Raw genomic sequence first — 24,663 nt, 5'->3', positions numbered from 1 at the left:
CAAATTGAACATGTGTGTATTGTATAAATACCGAGGTGAGATTGACAAATAACAGGAATAAAAATAACGTTTTCATGCTTTATACATCTCTTAATGACAGTCGTCAAAACCACAAACCTCAGCCTCAGAGAGTAGACCAGGCAAGCTGGTCACACCTCCACCCATTAGGCTAATGACAAGGACTTCATCTGGAACAATCTCACTGGACGTTTCAGAATCGGGAAGATCAACATCAGAGCCAGAATCCCAGGCGGAAGAGAGAACGGGAGACAGCCTGCTGCGTCCACGACTCGCTGATTGAGCTGGAGAACAAGGAAACAATGCAGACCAAGTACAAGAGAGTTTCAGATGAACATCTTGACAAACTTAAAACCACACGTGTCTCAGCCATGTCTTAATCTTCAAAATGCATGCAAATGACTAGTTGCACTTTAACCCCATCTTGTAAAATAATCCTACGAGATTAAAATCTAAGCAAAGCCAAGCAAGCAGGCCTTACCAATCTGGAGGAGATTCTTGCGGCTGGGCAGTGTTGTAGCCGAAGAAGGCTGTGAAGAAAGGCAAGACGTATCAGTGGACCTAGTGGCAGTTGGGTTAGGTTCCGGTAATGAAGGAAAATTTGCGAGCAAGCTCTCCAGGGTAAGAACATCCTCTTCTTTGAGGCAACCTTCTCCAAGAGAACCTCTGGCATGAACTGTGCGCAGGAAGTTCACCTAAACGCAAGAATCCCCAAAATGGAGAAATTAACTAATGTCTTATTCTGCACAAGCTGATCACATGAATAACACCTCCAAACAATTCCAAGTTATGCTGTAACACAATATGCCAGGAAAACACTGCTTCTTCGAAACAACAACATATTCTATGATTCACCTCCCCTTGGTGGTACAGCCCCAAAACGAGCAGTGGGCCTCTTCACACACATTTGTGCATGCATGACAAACAGGTAAAAAAGATGACACAAAGTTTATGTCACTGTAGCTGTTGCTAACAGTCACTTATAGAGAAAGAGTGCTGAAAGAGAAAGACAACAACATGAGTTGCAGAAACAAAAAAAAACAAAAAATAATTCTTCATTTATTATTTAATGTGCAGCCTGGGCTGCTTGTTGCATCATTGCTGGGTGTGCAGCTGTGCCACTGATGCAATGACTTGTTTCCAGTTAGATGGTCCTCATTTTGCCAGCCTCGGAAGGATGACAGGCTGAGTCAACCCCACCTGGTATTATTCAACAGCACGACAGGGGCTCAAACTCAAGACCCTAAGATCTTAAGCCAGCCACCTTCACCGTTAAAGCCTAAGTCACATTTGCTCTACGGCTAGGATACGGCAGCCGTACCCCCCCCCCCCGAATTGACAGAAACGTGCGGCGGCCACAGTTTCTGAGGTGGCCTCAGGGTGGCCCTACGCCGTATGGCTATCTTTTACAGGACGTAGGGGTCGCCGTGGAATTATAGCGCGGAGTTATAACTTTTTTCATTTCTACGTTGGCCGTAGCAATTCGACAAGCCAAGCTGTGACGTAGATGTGTTCCACATCGACCGTACGTAGGGCGGACGGTGGGCTTGCGTTATTCGTGCGGCTGCCGTAGGCTCTTATCAATGAAAAATGAATTTTGCCAACCCCCAAAAAATTATGGCGGCCGCACTATTTCCACGGTCGCCGTAGGGTAGTCCTAAGGCATCCCTGTGTTCAACGTATGGTGGCCTTGCGGTCTGTGTGACTACCTGCGGGCAACGCAGGGTCGACGCACGGTTGCCCTACGCCCGCCGTGCATCCTACGTAGGCCTCCGTGGCAGTCTGCGTCGACCGTGCGCTACCGCTAGAGATCGGTGTTTGCCTATACTCCGAACTGGTACATTCAGTTATATATATATATTATAGTTATAGTATATTCAGTTATATATACTGGTATATTCCGAACTGTTATATTTTTATTTCAGTAAAAAAAGAACTGGTATATATACCCACTCGTTACCGTCCGTCTGGCCGCACGTTCGCCTTAGGGCCCCCCTGTGGTCGCCTTGCGGGCACCTTGAGGCTAACTTGCATCTGCCTTGAAAATTATATGGCCGCCGCAGGGACGCCCTAAGGTCACCGTGCGACATCAAATCAAAGACCGTATGGCACCCCCACGTTTTCGGTCTCCACAATTTCTCAATACGCCGTGCGGCTCCCCAAAAAATAAAAATATATGTGACTGCTACATTGTGTGACCGTGGAAATACTGCGGCCGCCCTATAATTGCTAGTGGCCGTAGATTTTGTAGACCCTACGGCCGCCGTGCCAAATGTGACTTAGGCCTAAGCAAACACCAGGCTTATTTTCCTGCATTAAAAACATAAAATAAAGCTTATTAGCCTGCGTACGCGAAACAAAAAGCGGGGTTAAGCAATCTGTTGTGTACGGGTCTGCATTTCGTTAAAAGTGCACATTGAAAACCATTCATCAGAGGAAATAGAAACTTTACCACATGTTGCATGACCATGTCATACAACGCATATTGAGCGTACATCGAAAATTTTCAAAGTATAATTTGTATGCATTTATCCCCACCCCACCCACACCCACATCCCCCGTCAGTGCCCCTACTCACACAAATTCATTCTCAAGACTGTGTCGGGTAAGTATTCCATGAATCCCATCAAGTTTTCTTGGGTTGCTAAGATCATGAAACTTACCTTAAATAATAACTAGACGACCCGTGAACCCGCTGTGACAGCGGTTGATGAAAAAAAAAAAGATAGCTCCAGCGAACTATACCGCTGAGGTTGTTTGCATTGATCAAATAATCCCGAAGAGTTCTTGACTGAATGTGAAAATGATTTTTTTAATAATTTTTTTCGTTGCCAGATTTGAACGAAACTTGATATTGTGCGTCAATGTGAAAAAAAACGGAGAAAAGAAAGTCGAAGAAATTATTGTGCGTAATCTTCTAAACACAATTTTATTTATTAATGAACATGGAAGTATTAGATCAAAATGGCGATGTTTATTTTATGCTTAAAAATAAATCGTTCTTTGTCTACACTAAATGTTTGAGATTTTTTAATAAATCATTTCAAGAAAAAAAAGAAAAAGATAGCTCCAGCGAACTATACCGCTGAGGTTGTTTGCATTAATCAAATACTCCCAGAGAGTACTTGACTGAATCAAAAATTGATTTTTTAATAATTTTTTTCGTTGTCAGATTTGAACGAAACTTGATACTGCACACCGCAGGTGAAAGGTGAGAGGTAGACCTAAAATTTTGCGCTATCGTGTACCGTTTTGGCTGTATTTCAGGAACATACATACATACATGATGAGAGTTTTAGTAATACATAGATGATGATGATAAACTTGATCCAATAATGCGATGATGATGTCGATGATGGTGACGATAAAGACGAGTTGATGGAGATGACAGTGATGATGATGTTGGAAGGTTTGAGGTGGTAATTGTGTTTCCGGCCCATGTTAATTAGTTCGGTGAATAAATCCACAAACATTGTCTCAATAAATTAATCGCAATGGAATGAATCCACGAAGGGGAAAACCACAAACTGTATGGCCCTCATGTACTTCCATATTAATAAAATAATTATTTTAAAGATTGACAAAAAAAAAATCCGAAAGTTTAGCACGACTGAAGCAGTCTTAAAGAGCAGGTTTTGGGTTGCTGATGACTTCGCGTGATTCGAAGGTTGTAATCACATTAATAATCGTTGGGTATATATTTCTTACATTTGAAACTCAAAATATGCTAAAATTAACTTTCAAGTCAAAACTTTTGTCAGTGATCGAAAAACAGACCGGAATTTACCGAAGATGCTATGACATCACTTTCTCCGAAAACTTCGTGAACATTCGGAAACAGCGTGTGAACAATGGCGAGATGCGAATCAGAGAGTGATTTCAGCGGCGATGAAATTGAGTCTTTTCATTCTGATATTGCCGAGGACGAGTCGGAGGATGATGGGAATTTATACTATGGAGTTTCTGGCCCTGAGTCATATAAATTTGAGCCACTTGCAAGTGCCAGAAAACAGCCTATTTCGTGTACAAGTGGCAGGACTGACTGCCCGGCAGTTCACACTGACAGACTCCACCAGACAGATTGGTTTGTCGATTTTCATTTTCTTGTTAGATGCATAAAATAATGTAAAGTTTGATTCGTCTGTGACATGATATAATAATTTTTAATCCTCTAGTCACTCAAGTCAGAAATAGAATAAATCGTCGCTTCTTCCCAGCCACCTTGTCAGTATGCTGAGGAGAGTTTCCTCGCTTGAGAGGTGACACAGTGTGAGAAGATGAAGCAGGAGCCAGCTGATGAGGAGAAGGCTGAATGGTGGGCACAGCGTCGTGCTTCAGTCTCACTTGAGCAGTTGTTTTGAAACCGAGCTTACTCATTGTGTTGCCTTCGTAATCCTCGGCTGTGAAATGGTCACCACAAATGACAAGTCTATCCAAAGGGTCCTCTTTACCCGTTTTCTTTGGGGGAAAATTCTCCCATTTTGTTTGTACAAATCGTATCCACTGCCGGGGAATGTTTGATTCCTTTTCCTTCAGGAATCGGTGGGAGCGATTTCCTGTTTTCCAGCCATTTTCGCAAAACATGACGACACACGTATGAGGCATGATGTACAAATATCCAAATAACTTTGTTATACAATAATTCAAAATAAAAAAGGATAATATAGACAGTTGCAAGCTCTAAAAAAGCGAAAGAACGACCGCTGAACTGGACACTTCTTCAATGAGCGAGTGAGCGTCCGCTTTGTTTTGGAGAACTTGACGTCACCATCTATATATGGCACGCGGCTGTTTTTTTCAACTGCCTCGAGAAATAACAACTTCGGAGTTAAATTTCATTAACTTTCCTAACAGTTAGGCAACCACAATAGTTTGCATCGAACTATTTAATGCACATATAATCATATTGATAAATTTTCAGAACATGTTTGGTGACCCGCAACCTGCTCTTTAAACAACAACCACTCTTATACACTATAATAAGACGATCTTAAGTCACAATTTAAGATGTGGAGGCTTGATCGATCACCATAGAACACAGCGTCAATCAGCATCGTCCATAGCCATATTGGCACTCTTCACTCGATATGCACACTCCCACATGCCACGCCCTCTCATGCTATGGTATATCAATGTATAGCATGGCTCTTGGAAGTATGATGAAGGTGATTTGTGTTTACAGTCTTCAAGTATATTATTAAATTTAAATAAAGATTTAAAGAGGTTCAAAAGCGTATAAATAAATAAATTAATTCCACATTTTAGCACCGTTTTCTCCAGTGGCTATTACACCACCTTATCGAACACATTACATGATTAGTTCGTCGTGCCGGTATTCTTTCTGTTTGGAATGATTTTCAATTTTGTTTGACTGCCAGACAGAGTAAAAATATTATCTCACTCCTCTCTGCGCATGTGCGATCGGGATGAATTCAGAGCCAATATGCGGTAGAACGGCAGACTTTTCTTTCGATTCGTGTTCCAATTTGTGTTCAAAATATAACATTCTATTTAAATAAGCTGGTCCTCGATCATAAGTTTAAACTGACAAGACAGACAGACGGACGGACAGACATGAACCAATTGTTTAACCCTGCTTTTCACTTCGCGTACACGGGTTAAAAATGCAGGCAGGCAAAGTTGAAAAGCTATCCTGCTAAAGTAACTAACATGATATTAAATCATCAATATAGCTTGTGGGTAGGGGGTAAATGGAGGTAAAACAATAACAACTAGAACAGCAATCAGTAGAGTGCATACCTCTGCCAGTCTGAAGAGTATACGTTTTTTATTCCACTGAAAGACTGGAACTACGTTTGGACCTAAACAAAAATCGAATCCACTTCTTCTCATTACCTACCCAACTCATTCACTAAGTTTTGTCTGAATCCCTCCGTAAGTTTTTGAGATATCGTGATAGATATATATATATATATATATATATATATATATATATATATATATATATATATATATATATATATATATATATATATATATATATATATATATATATATATATATATATATATATATACATATATACATATATATATATATATATATATATATATATCTTTTTTGGCACATCTCTCAATAATGAAAAATCACTTAAAACATTTAAATATTCTCAGATCCGGATACTGATGTGGATCTTCACCAAAAACGAATAAATTGGTCCTTATCACACACCCAACCTGTCCACCAACTTTTGTCCAAATCCAGACATAACTTTTTGAGATATCCTGCTTACAAACAGACAAACATGGATGAAAATATAACCTCCTTCCACCTTCGGTGGAGGTGGTAACATCAACAATTTGGAGAACAATGACAACATGAAATATTAAAACATGACTTTAATGAAGTTACTTTATTCGTCCACTACCAGTTTCACCGGAGGGGATTATAGGTTTGCTCTCCGTCTGTCCAGGCTAACCCCCGCTTTAGCAGGGAAAATGACCTTAAAATGCTTGTTGTGTGTGTCTCCGTCTGTCTGTCCATCCATCCCACCTGTGGTTTTTCAGACTTTTTTCCCATGCCCTTTAACATAGTCACCTGAAACTTAGTGCATGACTGTTATGATAAGTTACAGAACAAGTTCGAGTTTCAGAGCGTTTTGTCAATTTTTCAGTAATGTCTTTTTTGGACCTTAGAAAATGTCATGTCAGTCGGGGACATGTATTGAAAAGCAATTCTCGCTTTTGTTCATAATAATATTTAGTACAATTTGTATTTAGTTTGTGAAATCAGAAGACCTCAGTTTCCAAATGAATAGAAACCTCAATGCGAACCTTCACTGCACTTCATGGCTTGTTGACAAGTTAATCTTGTGCCAACTTTGACTGTTCTAGTATCAAAGAGTGTAGTATGGTGGAGCTTTCATGGGACCACCTGTCTTGGGAACATTGCTTTAGCAATTTCCATCTGCAATCAGTACCCAAAACACTAAAGTATATAACCATTCTAAGAACTGGACAGGATCATGTCCTTCTTTTCAACGTGATAGACACTCAGGATACAGGGGTTTAGAATGATGTACCCAAGGAGCCTGACTGCAAATGAGCTTATCACTTTGGGTAGACATTCATTTCCGAGATAGAAAGCAAGCTCGAGTGTATTGCAATCACAATAGACCTGCAGAAACCATGCGGGTGTCCATACCAAGTTGTGAAGTTGAGGGAGGGTGATGAGCATAGAGGATCTGTGTAGACCATCCAGCGTGCCAAATGAAGCGATTGAGGACCCATCCAACACCCTTCCACCAATTACAGAATCTACAAATCCTGCCACACAGCCCTGCACCGGGACACATGGGACTATAGATGAGACAAGATCAACCATGTAAACCAAAAAGGTTCAAATGAATATGGCAATTGCAAAATACGATTTATCACTTTTAAGACATGCGATATAAATTTTAATCGGGAAAATATGGAAAGATGGAGAAACACCTTTCATTTACATGAAGTCCGATTTTGGTACTGCAACACATATTTTAATGGATCTTATAATGTGACTCCAAGAAAGTTATAAAAAGCCAAGAGAAACGGTTTGAGTGCATGTGGCCCGCCCACCAGGCCGAGGTGGTTTGACCGCCTGCGGCCCGCCCACCCCGAGGCGGTTCGACCGCCTGCGAGCGGCAACCCCGCTGAGGCGGTTCGACCGCCTGCGAGCCGCCAACCCCACCGAGGTGGTTCAACCGCCTGCAGCCCACCCACCCCACCGAGGCAGTTCAACCATTTGTGGCCCGCCCACTCCGCGGAGGCCATTCGGCCGTCTGCACCCTGTCCACATGGTTTAAGCGGTTCATCTGTGGCCCACCAACCCTATTGAAGCGACAAGTCTGTGGCTCACCTACCCTATCAAAGCGATTGACAATATTGCGCATCCGTGGATCTCCTTCCTCAATGCCCACCATGGCAAGCTGCTGCAGTACTTGCCCCACCTGCAAGCAAGTCGGCACATGTTAGAACCAAGCAAAAAATAAACAGCATCACAGTAACTGTTCGAACCAGGTCCGAATCCCATGGTTGTCCGGGTGGACACAAAGTCAAATCTTCCACCTGCATGGTCACCAATTTGGCGACGGATAGTCCTGTAGCTGATCATCCGCCATTTGGACCATCCTAACGAGAGGTTTTGGTGCCAATTTATAATGGTCGCGGCTTTATTCATGCCGTAGAGCATCGTTCCCAATTGCCAGAGACGTGAGCAAATCATTTTCTTCAAAGAGGAAAATTTTTCATGCAGCGCAAAGAAAACCTGCATGTTCAAGGAGGGGGTGGAGGGGTCTGGGAGCATGCATTCAGTATTTCTCAGTTTTTCTGCATCTCAAAATCATTACTCAAGTTCCCAAATTCACACAAATGAGGGGAAAGCACAGCAAATTTTCTGTAACAGTTTCCCTCAATGATTATTTGCATTCATTGTTTAAATTGAACAGTCATTCACATGATCCACATGGGAGTGTTTCAAAACCTGCACAGAATGAAAGAAACATACTTTAGTTTGCCTATCAGCTTAAAATCATTGCTCATCATGATCATTATTATGTACCGTGCCCTATGAAGAGCTTTGGTGCTGCTGAAACAATTACGAGGCTACAATACTGGTCGGGTCGCCACTCCTACACAAAGTCAGCGCAGGAATTTTGAATTTGTTCAGTGTGCCAGCATTAACTCGCCTCCTCTTCACGAAGGACACATGGGATCTTTAACACCCACAAAAGAATCCCAGCAGATGGGACGCCAGTTCAACGTCAATCTGAGGGACGGCACACAAATTGATGAATCACCCAGCCTGTGAAACATCTGGATGACAGTTTATAGCTGGGCCGAGATTCAAACCCAGGCAGGAATAATTCTCATCAAAATGTCAAATCAATGCTGCACATATCTTCCGAACCCTAGTCTAACAGAATGTCTAAATTTGGTACACCCAGAGATCTTGAGGTGAGAAATGACTATGGGGAACGATTAGGAATGCCAATTGCTGGCCAATTAGTATTCCTAATCGTTCCCATCATCATTTCTCACCTTCCCCACTCAACTAAGTGAACATGATGGTTCCACCAAGATTGTAATCCCATACGCAAAGAACTTAAACACGACACGAATCCTGAGAATTGTTTTTCACGTAAATGTGAACTGTCAGGCACGAAATAGGGGTTTGGGTAATGAAAAGCAAATCACACAAACATTAATTAGTGATTATAGAATTTCTGCAAAAGGGGATTGGGTGTATTTTCTTTACATGTGAAAAACGCGGAAATGATTTTTCTGATGAGGAAAGGTATTTAGAAAAGGGCAGATTTCCACGTTTCTGCGGATAACCCACATCCTTGCAATTCCAGAACGGGTACCAGACACTTCGGTCGTGCAAGAAACAGGGTATATGAAAGAAGAGGGGCAGGAAGAATAAGAAAGCAATTAAGCACAATGACAATTCTCTATTTCACACTACACCCTTCGCACCCAATGATAATCCCAGCAGCTAAAGCAATACAACTTAGGACCACTCAAATTAAAAGGCAAAATATGAACGGATGTGCATGAACACCGACAATTGGGAGAACGATAAAAGAGCAGGGGATTGTTAAAAAACAAAAAAAAAATTTGGACAGATTTGGCATCGACAAAGGAGGCTAATTGGAATGGCTAAGAAGAGCCGTTAGTTCAAGTGGGATGGAGAACAAATCATAATACCCAAGACCAGGACACTGTACACCAACGGTTTTAAGAAAATGTCAGGACTGTGCCAGTTGCACAGGTGTAGGTTCTGCAACAGGCCTTGCATTTCCAAAATCGGCCGGGGCTGATAAATCGGCCTCGTCATGTGGGGTGAGGGGGCTGATTTTTGCCCACGGGGCTGATTTTAGAATTGCTTCAAAATCTTGTGAATTCGTTTTTGTAAATTGTTTTAACATGTGGTCCAAAATTGACCAATGTCCGTACAAACTGAACTGTCAAAGAATCTGAATAAACTATGCCTAATACTAACTATGTAATTTAAAAATGTACCTTAAACGGCCCTTCTTGGGGCCAAACACAAAGTTCTGAGAAACAGAACTTTCTGCTCAAGCACAGTACTTTCCCACAATCATTTTCATTAAAAAGTATTGGAACTAAGTTGTCTTTGTTGTTGTGGATTATTACCTGTAATGACAAATGTTCTGACAATTTGCATGAATGATGTGCCGGTATAATACATTACATGTATGCCATTGAACTGGGACCATTCAAGTGTTACGTACACAAGTCCAACCCATTTCTCCCCCTGAACTAGCCCACTGTGTTCAACATATACATGGGGATAAATCTTGACTTTTCACTGCCATTACCTTGTCATGTAGGTTGTACTTGAATGTCCACACCTGGATGCACCAGTAACATAGTAATAATGTCAAAATATTTATTCCCGTAACAAATTGAAAACTTTATTCGCTGTAAAGCTGAATGACCAAAAAAAAATCTGAAGTCGCAAATTTAATGAGTTTATTGATGCATTTCTGTCTCAACAAAACTAATTTATCTGCTAGTATCTCTCTCTCCAGTCTAATAACATAACAGATACATGTGTTCAGTACATTCTGCCAAATACTAATTAACTTTAGTATTGATGTAAATCTTCAGGCAGAAACCCCCAAAAGTTACTATCATCAGACTCGTCAGATAATTGTGAAAGAGATTCATCCCCTGAGCTACCTGAAGATAAGTCCAACACAACAGTATTCTCATCATGTGGAGATGGCTTCAACCATGTGATTGTCCGTTTCTCGCGTCCAAAAGGAGACCAATGGTGTTGAACAAATGTGTTTTGTTTTGCCATACAGGTAATCTTAGCTTTTTTTTCTTAAAAAAAAAATTTTTTTTCTTTTTTTTCACAGCTTAATTTTACGGGGCCGATAAAAGACCCCCTGAAAAATCGACCACCGGCTCGATCACAGGGGTGAGGCCGATCGGCCCCGTCAAAATGCAAGCCATGCTGCTAGGTAGAACCAGAAAGCACAAGTCACCTCCTTTTGGGATGGAAGGAACATGTCAGAACAGATGTACACACAAAGGTACAAAAAGTATGTAGCGTAATCCACTGGCATAGCTGCAAAAATTACAACAGTCCAGTTTCAGAAAACTCATGGAAACATGAACCAAAAGCGATCATTAAAAACAAGGACATAATGGTCATAATGAATCAAATATGACATGACGATCCCATCAAGCGCGAACATTAAAAACAAATCATTGCGACCAGATATCAGGAAGTAGGTAGACTTCCTACGTAGGGATGGCCCAGAACCATCCATTGGTTTAATGCAACACAGATCATCAAAAAATAATAATAATAATAATCAACCAAGATACAACCTTTTAAACCTGTAAAGTACCGACCAGTCGTATCTGGAGGATTTCCCATCCAATAACATTGATTAAACTTTTGGACAACATTGTTAAAATACATAATTGACCGACCTCAAATTGCTGTTTTCTAATTCTTCTTATTCCTTTTTTCAGAGCTGAACTCAAAATTGGTTTAAGCTCAAGACTGAGTTTCAACATTAATCTACTGCAGTTTCTAGTGGGAAGGTCCATGACTACTCAAAATTTTCATAACTTGAAAGGATTCCACTAAAAGTAAGCAAAACTGTATCTCTATGCATAGTTATAGGAAGGGGAAACGAGAGTGGGCGGGACCATGCCTGCAAATCAACATTGTGGGGGCACGGCCTTGGTGATAATCACACCTAATGTGTCCAGTTAATGGCATAATATTACGTATGGTGCCAACAGTAGCGCCAACAGAAAAACACCTTTAAAGAAAGTCAGGTGTGCCTAATGTTGGCAGATAGTTTTACGTACAGTCTGATGGCCATTGTTGCCAGAGGTATAATTATCTATCTGTATAAAACCAGGAAAAAAAAAAAAACAGGAAAGTGTGACGGCACGAATGCAGGAACAATTTGTGAGGTTTCTTCTCTTCTTTTCATAAAGAAGATTGTGACATATTGTATAGATTGTACAAGAGAAAACCATTTTCAAGTCTTTGTGTTCATCCGAGTGTTTTAACAGTCACGTAATCGTTCCGTCTACCTCACACCTTGAATTGAAGACAAGTTGGAGTACTATTTACTGTGCATATAACTGTGTGCTATTTAATTACTATACCACAGCAACTGTCTTGCTAAACCCACGACTCCGCACCTAATTGAAAAAAATGGTGGAATATTATGTACACCTCATTGTTGTGTCTGACGCCCACTAAGGATTCTTAAGATAAGTCCGGGGACTACCTACAACTCTCCAGCATGTAAATGCATATTTAAAAATTACCCCCATGTGGGGGTGACCGTCATCTCTATAATACCACAAGTTCTCAATGTTCAGTTATGACCGAAGACGACTGCACAGCTCGAACTGCGCAGTGTGGTTAAAGATGACTCGGCATTTTGGCGCGCGCGCACGAAATTATATTTTGAAAATAAATGCCGACGTTTACATTTCGGATTTTGAAACTTTTGCACCTTCGGCGGAAAATGTATAAATATAAAAGGCTAAAAATGTGTTTTATATTTATATTTCATTTCTCCTTCCTTCCTTCTTTGCGAATCACATCGGCGTTTTTGGCAATCTTCCAGATCACGTGACGATCAAACGGGAAGGAAATTCAAAAATCTGTCCAGTTAGATACAAGATAATATTTTTTACTATCATAATCAATAAACAGTTGCCGAATATCTTGTAGAATGGCAGACTAGATAGGTTTTGAAAATGGCGATTTTTATAACTTACGTGACCTCGTGACCTTGACCTCAGACAAAAGTTATATCGTTGTGCAACACTCATCAACCTCGACCCACGTACTAAGTTTCATCAAGATCGGAAAGAAAAATTGTTGACGGACGTACGGACGGACATGTGGTCCGGCTTTATTAGGTCATCTCGGGAGAGATGACCTAAAAATCACGAAAGCAAGTGATTAAAAAAAAAATTTTCAAAATGTAAAAGGATGTAATGGGGGAAATGCCAGAAAGTATGTAAACAAGATAGAGATGATCATGAAAGATCATCGTGTGAAACTATCGCTACATCTTTCTTTGAAAAAAAAAGAAAATGTCACATCCTCACCAAAACTAAGGTGAACATTTCGAGCCCTGGGAGAACTTTGTTTCACCTTTTGAGATCCGCGTATGGAGATAACAACCAAATCTATCTCTATCTCTATCGCACGCACGCACGCACGCACGCACGCACGCACGCACGCACGCACGCACACACACACACACACACACACACACACACACACACACACACACACACCACAGCAGAAATAGAGTTATGACAGATAAGAATGAAAGCAGGTTTGGGAGAAATGAGAAATAAATAAGGAAAGCAGGAATGTGAAGACAGTTAAATATAAATAACAGGTCAAGATAGAGGTATCTAGATAGTCAAAGCACTCATGGTACAAACAATACAATATGGAAGACCAGGTTGGTGTTTCAAGCCTGCTGTATAACTAATGAAGCATCCTTGTTACATTAAGCGATGATGCCTGTCGGCATGTCAACGCTTCCCGCGATCAATCAGAGACTATGGTCGCTCTTCCAAGAACCCACAACACACCACCAGTGGCCCAAAGTAACACCACGACCAACACTTCAACCCAACTGAGTGTTCAGGAATTTCACAGTCTGGTTCGCAACAATAATATAAACAGGAGTGGGTGACAATCTAAACATGGATAACACAAGTGGAAAGACTCGTCTCTCGCTTCATGACTTTTCAAATTGGGGACAAAATACGGTCACACGTACGTTTTATAGATAATGTTAACAAAGATGGTGATACTTTACCTTGTGTTTGCAAAAAATAAAACAAAAGACTAAATGAGCAACAACACGATGAAGGAAACCAAAGCAATCTATTTGAGACATCACAAGAGACTGCGTTTACAGCCAGTGATCAAATTCACAACAGATATGTTTGACATGAACTTTCTTTACGATTCAGTCTAAGGGTGTAAAGGACAGCAAACATTAAATCTATGCAAAATAGTTCAATCCAATCCAAAATAGTTCAATCATTACAAGAGCCCTTGTGGCATGAAATTCTGCATGTTATGCACTATTGAAACACATAATCCCATTTTAATGGCCTTCATTTAGCCACACATTAAACAAAATTAAATGCCCTCAAGACACCATCAGAGGTGCAGCTGCCAATATGTCGATGTGAATCAAAAGCACTTTCAAAATCCCAAGCAGCTTTTATTGTTGCTTTTGCAACGCCGGGAAAGGGACAATTTGCTGCAAATGTGAAACTCACAATGTTGAACATATTTAACCGCCTATTTAATGATGGTGCAAAATGTCATTAAAGCAACTTAAAAGGGAACAGATTACACTTAACTGGATGTGTACGGGATAGAGATAAACCAAATGGAGTGTTGCCTCCAACCCTCCTATCCCTGTTTTAATGGAATCCTCGGAGGCTTCTATATTCATTGATAAAATCTCCCGGTACCTTGCATAAAATGAATTTGTTAATATTAATAAATGTGCTCAATTTCACAAAAACCCCTATCATCGACCCCTTCTACGCACACTAATACATTCGCTCATCATGATTACATAGTCTACAACGTGATAGGTGATTGGGCTCACCCAAGGCTAATTTACACGAATCAGATTCATCGATTTTAGTAAACCTTAGAATTGCTGCGAAAAAAATGGCACTTATTCCACAGGTATATGCAGATACGTAGACAAAGAAGAAAACCAGCAACAAAAGCTACTTGTGCGAACAAGAACGAGAAAAGAAAGTGAAGTCGAGTTGCAAGTACAACTCATTACGGCCCTGAGAAATTCTGGGCATCGCAGACAGCAGAGCGGACAAGAGTTTGCGTTTTGTAGGCACCACCAGCATCGTGATGCTCCACCACCAGGGGGAAAAATTACTTGAGAATGAATGAAATGTAATCTTTCTCCTTTAATTTAAGATGACAAACACAGATCATGGCCTCTCCGTTTGTTTTTGTTTTTTTAATCACCTCTCCGAGTTCCCCCCGCTCTCGAAGCCCTCCGGACCCTCTCAATCTCCTCCAGGATGCACGTATTCTGCCAATTATTACCACTCCTGGTTAAACGACTTGAATCCATGCTTCGCACAACAGCACTCCTTCATTCCTCTTTTCTCCTGTTTGTGTTATTGCCTCCCAGATAGGGTTTTCGCACTACCATCTTGGTCATGTTATCTCCCATCCATATCCACAACCCCTATTACCACTCAGCAACCATACCTAACCCAACCCTCTTACTTGCAAGTTACTTGGTTTCCTTCCTTCCTCCTTCTCTTTTTACATTCATTCATTCCCTTGCTTGTTTTGTTCATACATCGTCCCACTGCAAATTTGTTGCCTTTTTGTACATGTACCTCGTGTATTAGATATATAATAAAAACGGTTTGAGCAATAAAACTATTGCATTGCACATTTCAACATTTGGAAAGAACAGTAAAAATTCATTTCACCAACATGGCATTTTCACATCCATAGTTACGAAAATGTTAGTTTTGTTTTTTGTTATTTTTGTGTGTCGAGTTGATTAAATAATCATGTTATAAATTATGGCTGTAATAATTCCATTAAGAATGACGATATTACATTATGTAGCCACACAGGGTGTTAGATGTGCTGCCAGTGGGGGCATTTCATTTTGTCCACTAAAATTAATTTCTTTCCAATCACGTTCATTAATTGTCAGCATGGAAGTGCTCTGTACATTCAAACATGCAGTTGCATGTCCGCTTAGGACATATGGCCGATTCAAACTCACCATTGCTCGAGGCCAACAAACCCGATTTGAATGTTGTTTCAACTGGGGACTTGGGGTAGAGCAGGGAGAGAGACAATGACTAACAGCAGGTAGAGTATGACAAGACCCACTCAGTAATGGTTGCTTCGTGCCAGGTTCGGCAGAACTTGCACAGAAGTGAGCTAGCACCGAATAAAAACACAAATTTTAAAACTCGTCGTGTTGCCATTTAATACGGCTCGCCATTTCCGCCATGCAAGCTTCACGACAACATGGTGTGAAGGAGGCAGTTGCAGAAGTCCATGTAGTTTTGGCAACATCTCCAAAACAAAAGTACAGCAGCATCTTAAGCAGTTGAACATGTCAAAGACCTGAGTTCACAGGATTCTGAAAGAAGCAAAGCTGCATCCTTACAAAGTTCATATTTTCAACGAGGTTACTAAGGTGGATCGAGGTGGTTGCATGTCATCGACTCAAGACGTGTTGGAGATCATTGAACATGACGACACTTATCTTGCTCATACGTTGCTCAGTGACGATGGAAATTTTCATTCGGATAGAAGCGTGAACAAGTATTTTGATTTGTTCCTGAGCAAATGCAATAAAATGCACAAACTTTGCATGACACAAAAATGTGGAAGTCCAAGAAAATGGCAAACATTGAATGAATGTGCAAACTCACAAATCATTTCACAGCGTAAAATTGCTGAACCGTGTTTTTGATTTGTGCCTATTTTCATTGAAACCTTGTTATATTTATACGAGTTGTTCCGAGTCCTATAAAGTCCCCAACATAGAGCCGGAGCAAAGGCGGCAAAGAAGGAGTCTGGTGAAAGGAGAGAACGAGGGTGCCCCATGAAGACCGATTCAGACAAGGACAAGGTGACTCAGGCACAGACGAAGGGGGGGGGGGGGAGAGTGGGAAAGGCGGATGATAGGCAGAAAGACAAGGGAGAGCAGCAAAATGAGGGAGAGGAGGGCGAAGATGATGAAGAGCAGCATAAGTGGAAAGAACAGTTTGCCAACAAAATAGAAGAGATTAAACAAAACTCAATCGCATCGAAAACAAATGGACAAAAATCTCCATGAGGCGGATAAACCATTCAATTAGAAAAACAATTCCAAAATCATCCACCTTGAAAGAAATCAATATTGTGTTTCACAGCAGCACCATTCATTCAAGAAAAAGTAATGGGTAAACAACACCAAAAGAGGGGAAGAAAAAAAAAATTAAAAAAACACCCACAAATAGAAGCCAAATCCCACCATGGAAACAGAGATTAGAGACAGAAAGAGAGCAACTGAGGAAGTAAGATACGTAGACAAAGAGTACGACGTGACGTGACGTGACGTGACGTAACACAACTCAGCAACAAAACGTGATGCAATGAAAATCCCAAATTGAACTCGAGTAAATCAATGAAATGAAAATGAAAATGAGGATTCATCAGAAACATAAAAATAATGAACCCCTGATGTAATTTTATAAACTAGTGCGGGCCCATAGGTGTGGGCCCGTAGGTGCGTAAACGACGACTGGATTGGGGCATTTTTTTCACCCCCCCTCTCTCGCCCCCCCTCTCTCCCTCTCTCATGCCAGTACCCTCCCTCGTGGGTGAGGCGTGCCAGTATGTGCAGCTTCGTTCCTTCGCTCTCGTAAACGATGACTGGATTGGGGCATTTTTTCACCCCCCCCTCTCTCGCCCCCCCTCTCTCCCTCTCTCATGCCAGTACCCTCCCTCGTGGGTGAGGCGTGCCAGTATGTGCAGCTTCGTTCCTTCGCTCTCGTAAACGATGACTGGATTGGGGCATTTTTTCAATTAGATCGGACCAACCGTATCATAAATGGCCATAACGTGGGAAACATCTGGGAAACATACTCAGGTCCAAAGCGTCAATTGTGACGTCATATCAAACAAAGAAGAATTGTCACGCCCCCCATCTCTCTCTCTCGCGCCCCCCCCCTCGCCTCGCCCATCTTCTTTCGCCCCCACTCTCACCCCCCCTCTCTCGCCCCCTCCCTTGAATTGTGACGCCTCCTCTCTCTCACCACCCCTCTCCCTCCTCTCTCCCCCATCCTCTCTTGCCCCTCTCGCTGTAAATGTATTCACAAGAAAACAATAAATAAACATTAATTGTGATGTCATTCGTGACGTCATAGCACCGTGTCCTGTCATTGGTTTGGTAAATAAATGGCCATAACTTGGGCACCGCTTGTCCGATTAATATCAAACCTTGAAAACGCACATACTCAGGTCCCCAGCATCGATTGTGACGTCATACCAAACGAAGAAGAAGAATTGTGACGTCAATTGTGGGGGAAAAAATAAATAAATAAACATTAATTGCGACATCATTCGTGAAGTCATAGCACCGTGTCTTGTCATTGGTCAACAGATAAATGGCCGTAACTTGGGAACCGCTCGTCCGATTAATATCAAACCTTGAAAAGGCACATCCGCGGGTCCCCAGCAATATTCCTGGCAAGTTTCAATCAGATCGGACCGGCAGTCATCGAGAAACGGCGATCGCATACAGACAGACAGACAGACAGAGACAGACAGAGACAGACAGAGACAGACATACAGACATACAGACATACAGACATACAGACACACACAGAGATTGCTGGAATTATAGATAGATAAGATATGGAAACACAAATAAGTTCATTTTGTTTCTATTTGCCTACTAGCGATTTGTGGCCCCCAGATTCATAAACTTATTCGGAGTTCCCTCCTATTCAAAATAAATTGCCTTCTATTCCAAAAATTACTGAGACCCCTGAATTATACTACCGAGAGATACAATAGTTCAGGAAAGGAAAAAGAAGCCCATGGAAACTAAAAAAAATAAATAAGAATAATCCAAAGAATAAAAGACAAATACAAAATTGAAGACAAAGACCGAGTACTTGGGTCCAGAAAACAAACTCAAAATAGAAATGATAGCAAGGTGTGTGTGTATATATATATATATATATATATATATATATATATATACATATATATATATATATACATATATATATATATATATATATATATATATATATATATATATACATATATACATATATATATGGGACCACTAGACCCATATCTCATCTGAACCATGGCCTAATTTTGTAACCAAATGTGGTTGTACATAAAAAAGAAATAAAAACAAATATACACCAACCTTTGGGAGAACGACAAAAGAGCAGGAAAATACAAAAAAACAATTTCACCGAGTTTGGATCGACAAATAAGGCTCGTTGGAATGGCTAAGAAGAGGTCAGCTCAACTAGGACGGAAAACGTATAATAATAATAATAATAATAATAATAATAATAATAATAATAATAATAATAATAATAATAATAAATGCTCAGGATCAAGGACACCACACCAGTGGATTTAAAAAGATGGTGGGACTGAGCCAGGCGGACAAGTATAGGTTCTGCGAGACAAACAGAAAATACCAATCACCTGCTTTCAGGATGCAACAAACTATGATCAGATCAAGTTTACAAGGAACGGCAAAACAAAGTATGCAAAGTGATTCTTTGGCATATCTGAAAAAAATGCAACATCTCGTTTCAAGAAAACTCATGGAAACATGAACCAAGGGCAATCATTGAAAATAAGGACGTCATGCTCACGTACGACCTGATGATCCCATCGAGCATGAACATAGAAAACAAAGCCTTGCGACCGGCCTTCATTCTCAGGAACAAAAAGTAAAAGACAACATTGCTGATTGAGATATCAGTACCCAGCAATTTAGGCTTAAATAATCCAGAAATCAACAAAACGAGATAAAGAGATCTTGGAAGCTGAATAACATCGAAATTTCACCAGTGATAAATGGAGCAACAGGAATAATAAAGAAGAGCCTCAATGAGATTTTGAAAACCATCCCTAGGAATGTCACCACAAATGAACTTCAATTGGAGGCAGTCCAGGGTTCGGTGACAATCCTGAAAAGAACCCTTGGAACAAAACTTTGAGAACAACTAAGTTTAACAGCTTCGTCTCTGAACTATGATCCCTTCCTAATATAAAGCGGATACTTTGAGTTCTGGGAGAACTTAGTTCCATCTCGTTAAACCTGTGAATCAAATGGAGATGGCAAACAACAAGGAGTGCGCACGCAAACACACACACACACACACACACACACACACACACACACACACACACACACACACACACACACACACACACACACACACACACACACACACACACACACACACACACACACACCCTTTTAGCAATAGATACCAAAATAAAGTATAATTTCTCGTTTCCATGGAAACCCCTGAACATCCCTCCCCCAAATGATCAATAGTGAATATCATCATTTTAAAAGTAGATTTTAAACTAACTCTGTGCATTCATAAACCTGAGATATGGCCTTTCCATTGGTGTTCAGAAGCACCAAAACCAGATGTGGTGTATCTCTCAGGGAAGTCTGCCCAATACATCCAAGCTCCTACACGAATAAAAGCTGGCACGAGATTTGTGTATTTGCAAGTCATGAAGATATCCTTTGTCATTGATAATAAAATGGAAAAAGATATCTTTGCCATTGTTCTGTTAATAATGATGCACCAATTGTAGACGTCCATTAAATAAATCACCAATCCTGCCATGATCACAGGAGGCACTCACGCAACGTTCAAAGTCCATTCACTCGCAGCGATCCGGTGGGAGTTTTGGTAAAACGTGCCCATCTACAATCCTCCAGGACTTGCACCGGCATGCGTCAGGATATTGCAGCATGCCTCAAAGTCACTTTACTCCTCCCTGATAAAGCATTCATTCTTAAATTATTTTAATATATAGGTTTTTTTTTTTTCCTGTCGAGTACAGTACTATTAATTAGTCATTATATCTGTATGCGCTCAATCATTACCTCCACTACAGAAAGTGGATGGAGGTTGTGTTTTCACTCCTCCCTGTCTGTCTGTGAGCAGGATATCTCAAAAAGTTGGCGAAGGATTCAGACGGAATTTGGTGGACAGGTTGGGTGTGTGACAAGAAAGAAGTGGTTCGAATTTGGTGAAGATTTTTTTATTTTTTTTTATTTTTAAGTGATTCTTCAACATTGAGATATGGGTCAAAAACAATATACTGTACTGTAGTGTACAACACAATATTTCAAAAGTTTTGGACGAGTTATCACAAAACTGGGTGGAATTGGTTGGTGACAAGAACAAGCAGATTCGATTTTGGTTCAGATCCAGATCCAGCCTATCAGTGGTATACAAAGCGTATACTGTTCAGCCTGGTGGAGGTATGCACTCTACCGAATGCCATTCCAGTTCTCCTTGCACCACTGAATTTGTCTTCACGTCCTCTTCGACATCTTGTGTAGCATTTGTGGAGTCACCTGTGCGAAAGACGGCATGTACGTGCCATGTGCAATTCTTCAATCTTCCAATAACAGTTTGTCGACACTTTCACATTAACAAAACCCCACGAAGAGTTGTCTGGAGTCGTTGGATCTTGACTACGTGGTGGCCAAGATAGAGGAGCTGATGATGTTGGTGATCTGCATCCAATCCATCGTCGAGGGAACGTTTCATTGAGATAGTCCCGAACATGCAACTCAAAATGCATGGGTGCGCCGTCTGGTTGAAACCAGACACTTTCATCATCTATTCCTGCATCATCAAGTCATCGTACATGTCAGTTTCTTAACATATGCTCGTAAGATACGCCATTTGCCAGTCTATCAAAAAATAGTGATCAAATAAACGTCTTGAGGTCATTTCTACTCATATCACAGGTGGAGGATAATGCTCCAAATTCAATGTGAAATATGGATTTTCCTTCGACCATAGCTTCATTTTGCTCATCAGCTATTCTTGGATGGAGTCAAGATGCAGCCGTGATTTTCACTGGAGGCTTGAAATGCCAAGACCCTGTTTTCATCGTGCATCGCAACATCATTATATTTTACACACTCGATCCTCACATACAGCACAAGGAGAAAATAGATGATGTCATTTGGGCTTCATCGAATAATTCATGGGGATGTGAGCGTTTTATCGAAGGGAAAAAAGATTTGGGGATAATTGAACCTTGCACTGATGATAAATATTCTCACTTTTATACGATGTCCATGTTGAAAATAAATACTTCATCACTCTAAAATCAAAATCCATCGTAAGCTAGAATCACATGCTGTCTTTCGCAGTGCATTAAATTCCCTAGTACCCCATACTTAAATCTTCTGTTAAAATGTGTGGACAGACGAATTAATGATATTGATCATCTACTGGGTATCGCGATGTACACTGCAGAGTGGCAGGAAAGGAGGAGGAGGAGATTGGGACCATACCCTGTGCAAAGCAATGGTGCTGCTTAAGCACTCTCTTTAGCTATTGGGCACAATCCTGGAAGGGTCACCACTCCCAGACAGGATACCCAGCATGCTGGCACTCATTTTGCCGACCTCGGAAGGATGACAGGCCGAATTAACCCCACCTGGTATTAATTCAACAACTCAGCGGGATTCGAACCCAGGACCCTCAGATCCAAAGCCCACCACCCTAACCATTAAGCCAACACCAGGCGGGAAAGACAAAGTACCATAAAGGTCGTGCAAACTCTTCACTAAACGTGACGCAATGAAAATCCCAAATTTAACTCGAGTAGATCAATGAAATGAAAATGAAAATGAGGATTCATCAGAAACATAAAAATAATGAACCCTGATGTAATTTTATAAATAAGATACAGAAACAAAAATAAGTTCATTTTGTCTCTATTTGCCTACTAGCGATCTGTGGCCCCCAAGATTCATAAACTCATTAGGAGTTCCCTCCTATTCAAAATAAATTACCTTCTATTCCCAAAATTACCGAGACCCCTGAATTATACTACAACTCGCAGAACTGGTACCTGCATGATGTTGAACCTTGCCACTTCATTGATGGGCGCATCAGAGATGACACCGTACTGCTCTGGGTTGACGAGTGCTGGACAAATGAAGCAGGGAAGCAGCAGATCAGTGCACACAGCACGAGCTTCACCTGGACCAACGCCCTCAATGCACGCCAACATCTCATACACCTGTCAGAACAAGCGCTTTAAGGACAGTGTGCATGACGATCACCTTGTACAAACATGTGGCCACCATTCATTAAGAACAATTTTATGGACTTCACCAATCAAAGATGGAGGGTAACATGCAAATATGCAAAAGTCTATATCATACGCCCAATGAAATTGCCATGAATCTCGATCCAAGCTGTGAAACACAAACTCATGTATCACGATTATATATGAAGTGTTCAAGAAGGTCCAGGAGAAGATGTGAATGTGACCACATTTTTTTCTGAAGCTTCGTATAATCAATATTGGTGTGGTGAGAGCTTCTTCCATTACATAAATATGAGATTTGAGTCATATGCAATAAGTACAACACCACTAGTGTATGTTTAGCATAACACAAAATGTGTAAAAAAAAATTTGTTCAATTATCACATGGATTAAAGGCTCAGAGTCAAGCTAAATACAATGGGTGAGAGGTAAAACAGACCATGAAAACAACCAAATACTGATCTCTGTGAAGGTCAGTTTCTGTCTACATTAGCAGTCAAGATTTATTAAACAAAAGTAGATAAGACTGTTAAAAACCATGGGAAACGGAATGCAGTGGATGTTGAGCATTCGCCGTTTGTCAGAGCCAAACAAGAAAAATATGGGCAATCACTTGAGCAACATCATCACTCAGAGAAATTTCCACGTACCATTAGTTCAATCACTCCGATCAACAAGATGATCTAAAATGATATGCAACCTTTCAAACAGCCATCACAATTTTTATAATGTGACCATCTTTTTTTATTTTCAGGTCACCGAAAGAACAGGGTTGAAAGGTTTATTTTTTCAAAGAAGTTTCAACCATGTCAATCAATTTCTCTGTGCCCGAGCAGACAGTCATTTTAGAGACGTTTTTGCGACCAAGTCATATGTTTCGACACAAAAGCGATTTTGTAGGCTCTATCCAAATGCAAGAAATCCAGAATACAAAACTATCAAACATATTGTTGAAAAGTTTAGAGAAACTGGAAGTGTGAAAGACCAAATTAAAGGACACAGTGCTCAAACACCTTCAGTGAGAACACCCAACAAGATAAAGGTTGTAAGAGAAGCTTTGTCGGCTTCTCCAAAAAAGTCGACACGCCGATTTTCACAGCTGGTAGGCTCTTCTCGGACAACCGTTGGTAGAATCATATATGATGATCTGAAACTGTATCCATACAATATAGTTACTGCAGCACCAGAATGAAAGAAATAAGAGGGAGAGGTTCGAATTTTGACATCACTATGAATCGAGTCATCTTCCAGCAAGATGGTGCTCCACCGCATACATCTAATGGTGCTTTGGAGTTTTTGAAACATTTCTCAAGTGATTGATTAATTTCTTGATGGACGGACAACCCAAGGCCTCCCTCCTTCCCGGATCATTGTCCTCCCGACTACCACATATGGGGGTCCCTCAAAGCTAAAGTCGATGAAAACAAACCAAACACACTGCAGGAGTTGAAAAATAACATCAGAAAGGAAATCAGATGCATACCAGCTCCAGGTCTCGGCAGAGTCATCACCAACTTAAAATGTCCATGTGGCAGCTGTCATCCAGAGGCACGTTGCTCGGATTGAGCACTTCATCAACGACTAATAATATCGCTCCTTATTGCTTCATGAAGCAAAATAAACAAACAAAAACAAAAAAAAACCAAGCAAAATCAACCAATCATAAAAAAATATTATGGTTCCATAAAAAGTTGCATATCATTTTGGACCACCCTGTTATATAAGCCTGGTGAGCTG

The 24,663-nt window shown here is 40.8% G+C and overlaps 1 protein-coding gene across 6 annotated transcripts in view; it reads right to left on the bottom strand.

Annotated features, from left to right (window-relative positions):
* The window catches only part of GAPVD1 (GTPase activating protein and VPS9 domains 1), a 174,283-nt gene that overhangs the window by 92,128 nt on the left and 57,492 nt on the right, over positions 1 to 24,663 (bottom strand). For 5 of the 6 annotated variants that reach the window (XM_085882329.1, XM_085882331.1, XM_085882333.1 and 2 more), the window contains exons 6-10: positions 22,726 to 22,896; positions 7,880 to 7,966; positions 7,183 to 7,317; positions 500 to 713; positions 118 to 302 (exon numbers count right to left, since the gene is read on the bottom strand). In XM_085882329.1, coding sequence (XP_085738455.1) covers positions 118 to 302; positions 500 to 713; positions 7,183 to 7,317; positions 7,880 to 7,966; positions 22,726 to 22,896 — 792 coding nt within the window. Of the gene's footprint in view, positions 1 to 117; positions 303 to 499; positions 714 to 7,182; positions 7,318 to 7,879; positions 7,967 to 22,725; positions 22,897 to 24,409; positions 24,530 to 24,663 lie in introns of those variants that run through there. The other variant, XM_085882334.1, reaches the window with a different exon arrangement.

Source organism: Eptatretus burgeri, chromosome 5 (assembly GCF_056783735.1).
Source record: "Eptatretus burgeri isolate ZD-2024b chromosome 5, Ebu_testis_v1, whole genome shotgun sequence".
Taxonomy (NCBI): domain Eukaryota; kingdom Metazoa; phylum Chordata; class Myxini; order Myxiniformes; family Myxinidae; genus Eptatretus; species Eptatretus burgeri.
Note: the sequence above shows the minus strand (reverse complement) of the source record. Positions and strands in the feature narration are given on the sequence as shown.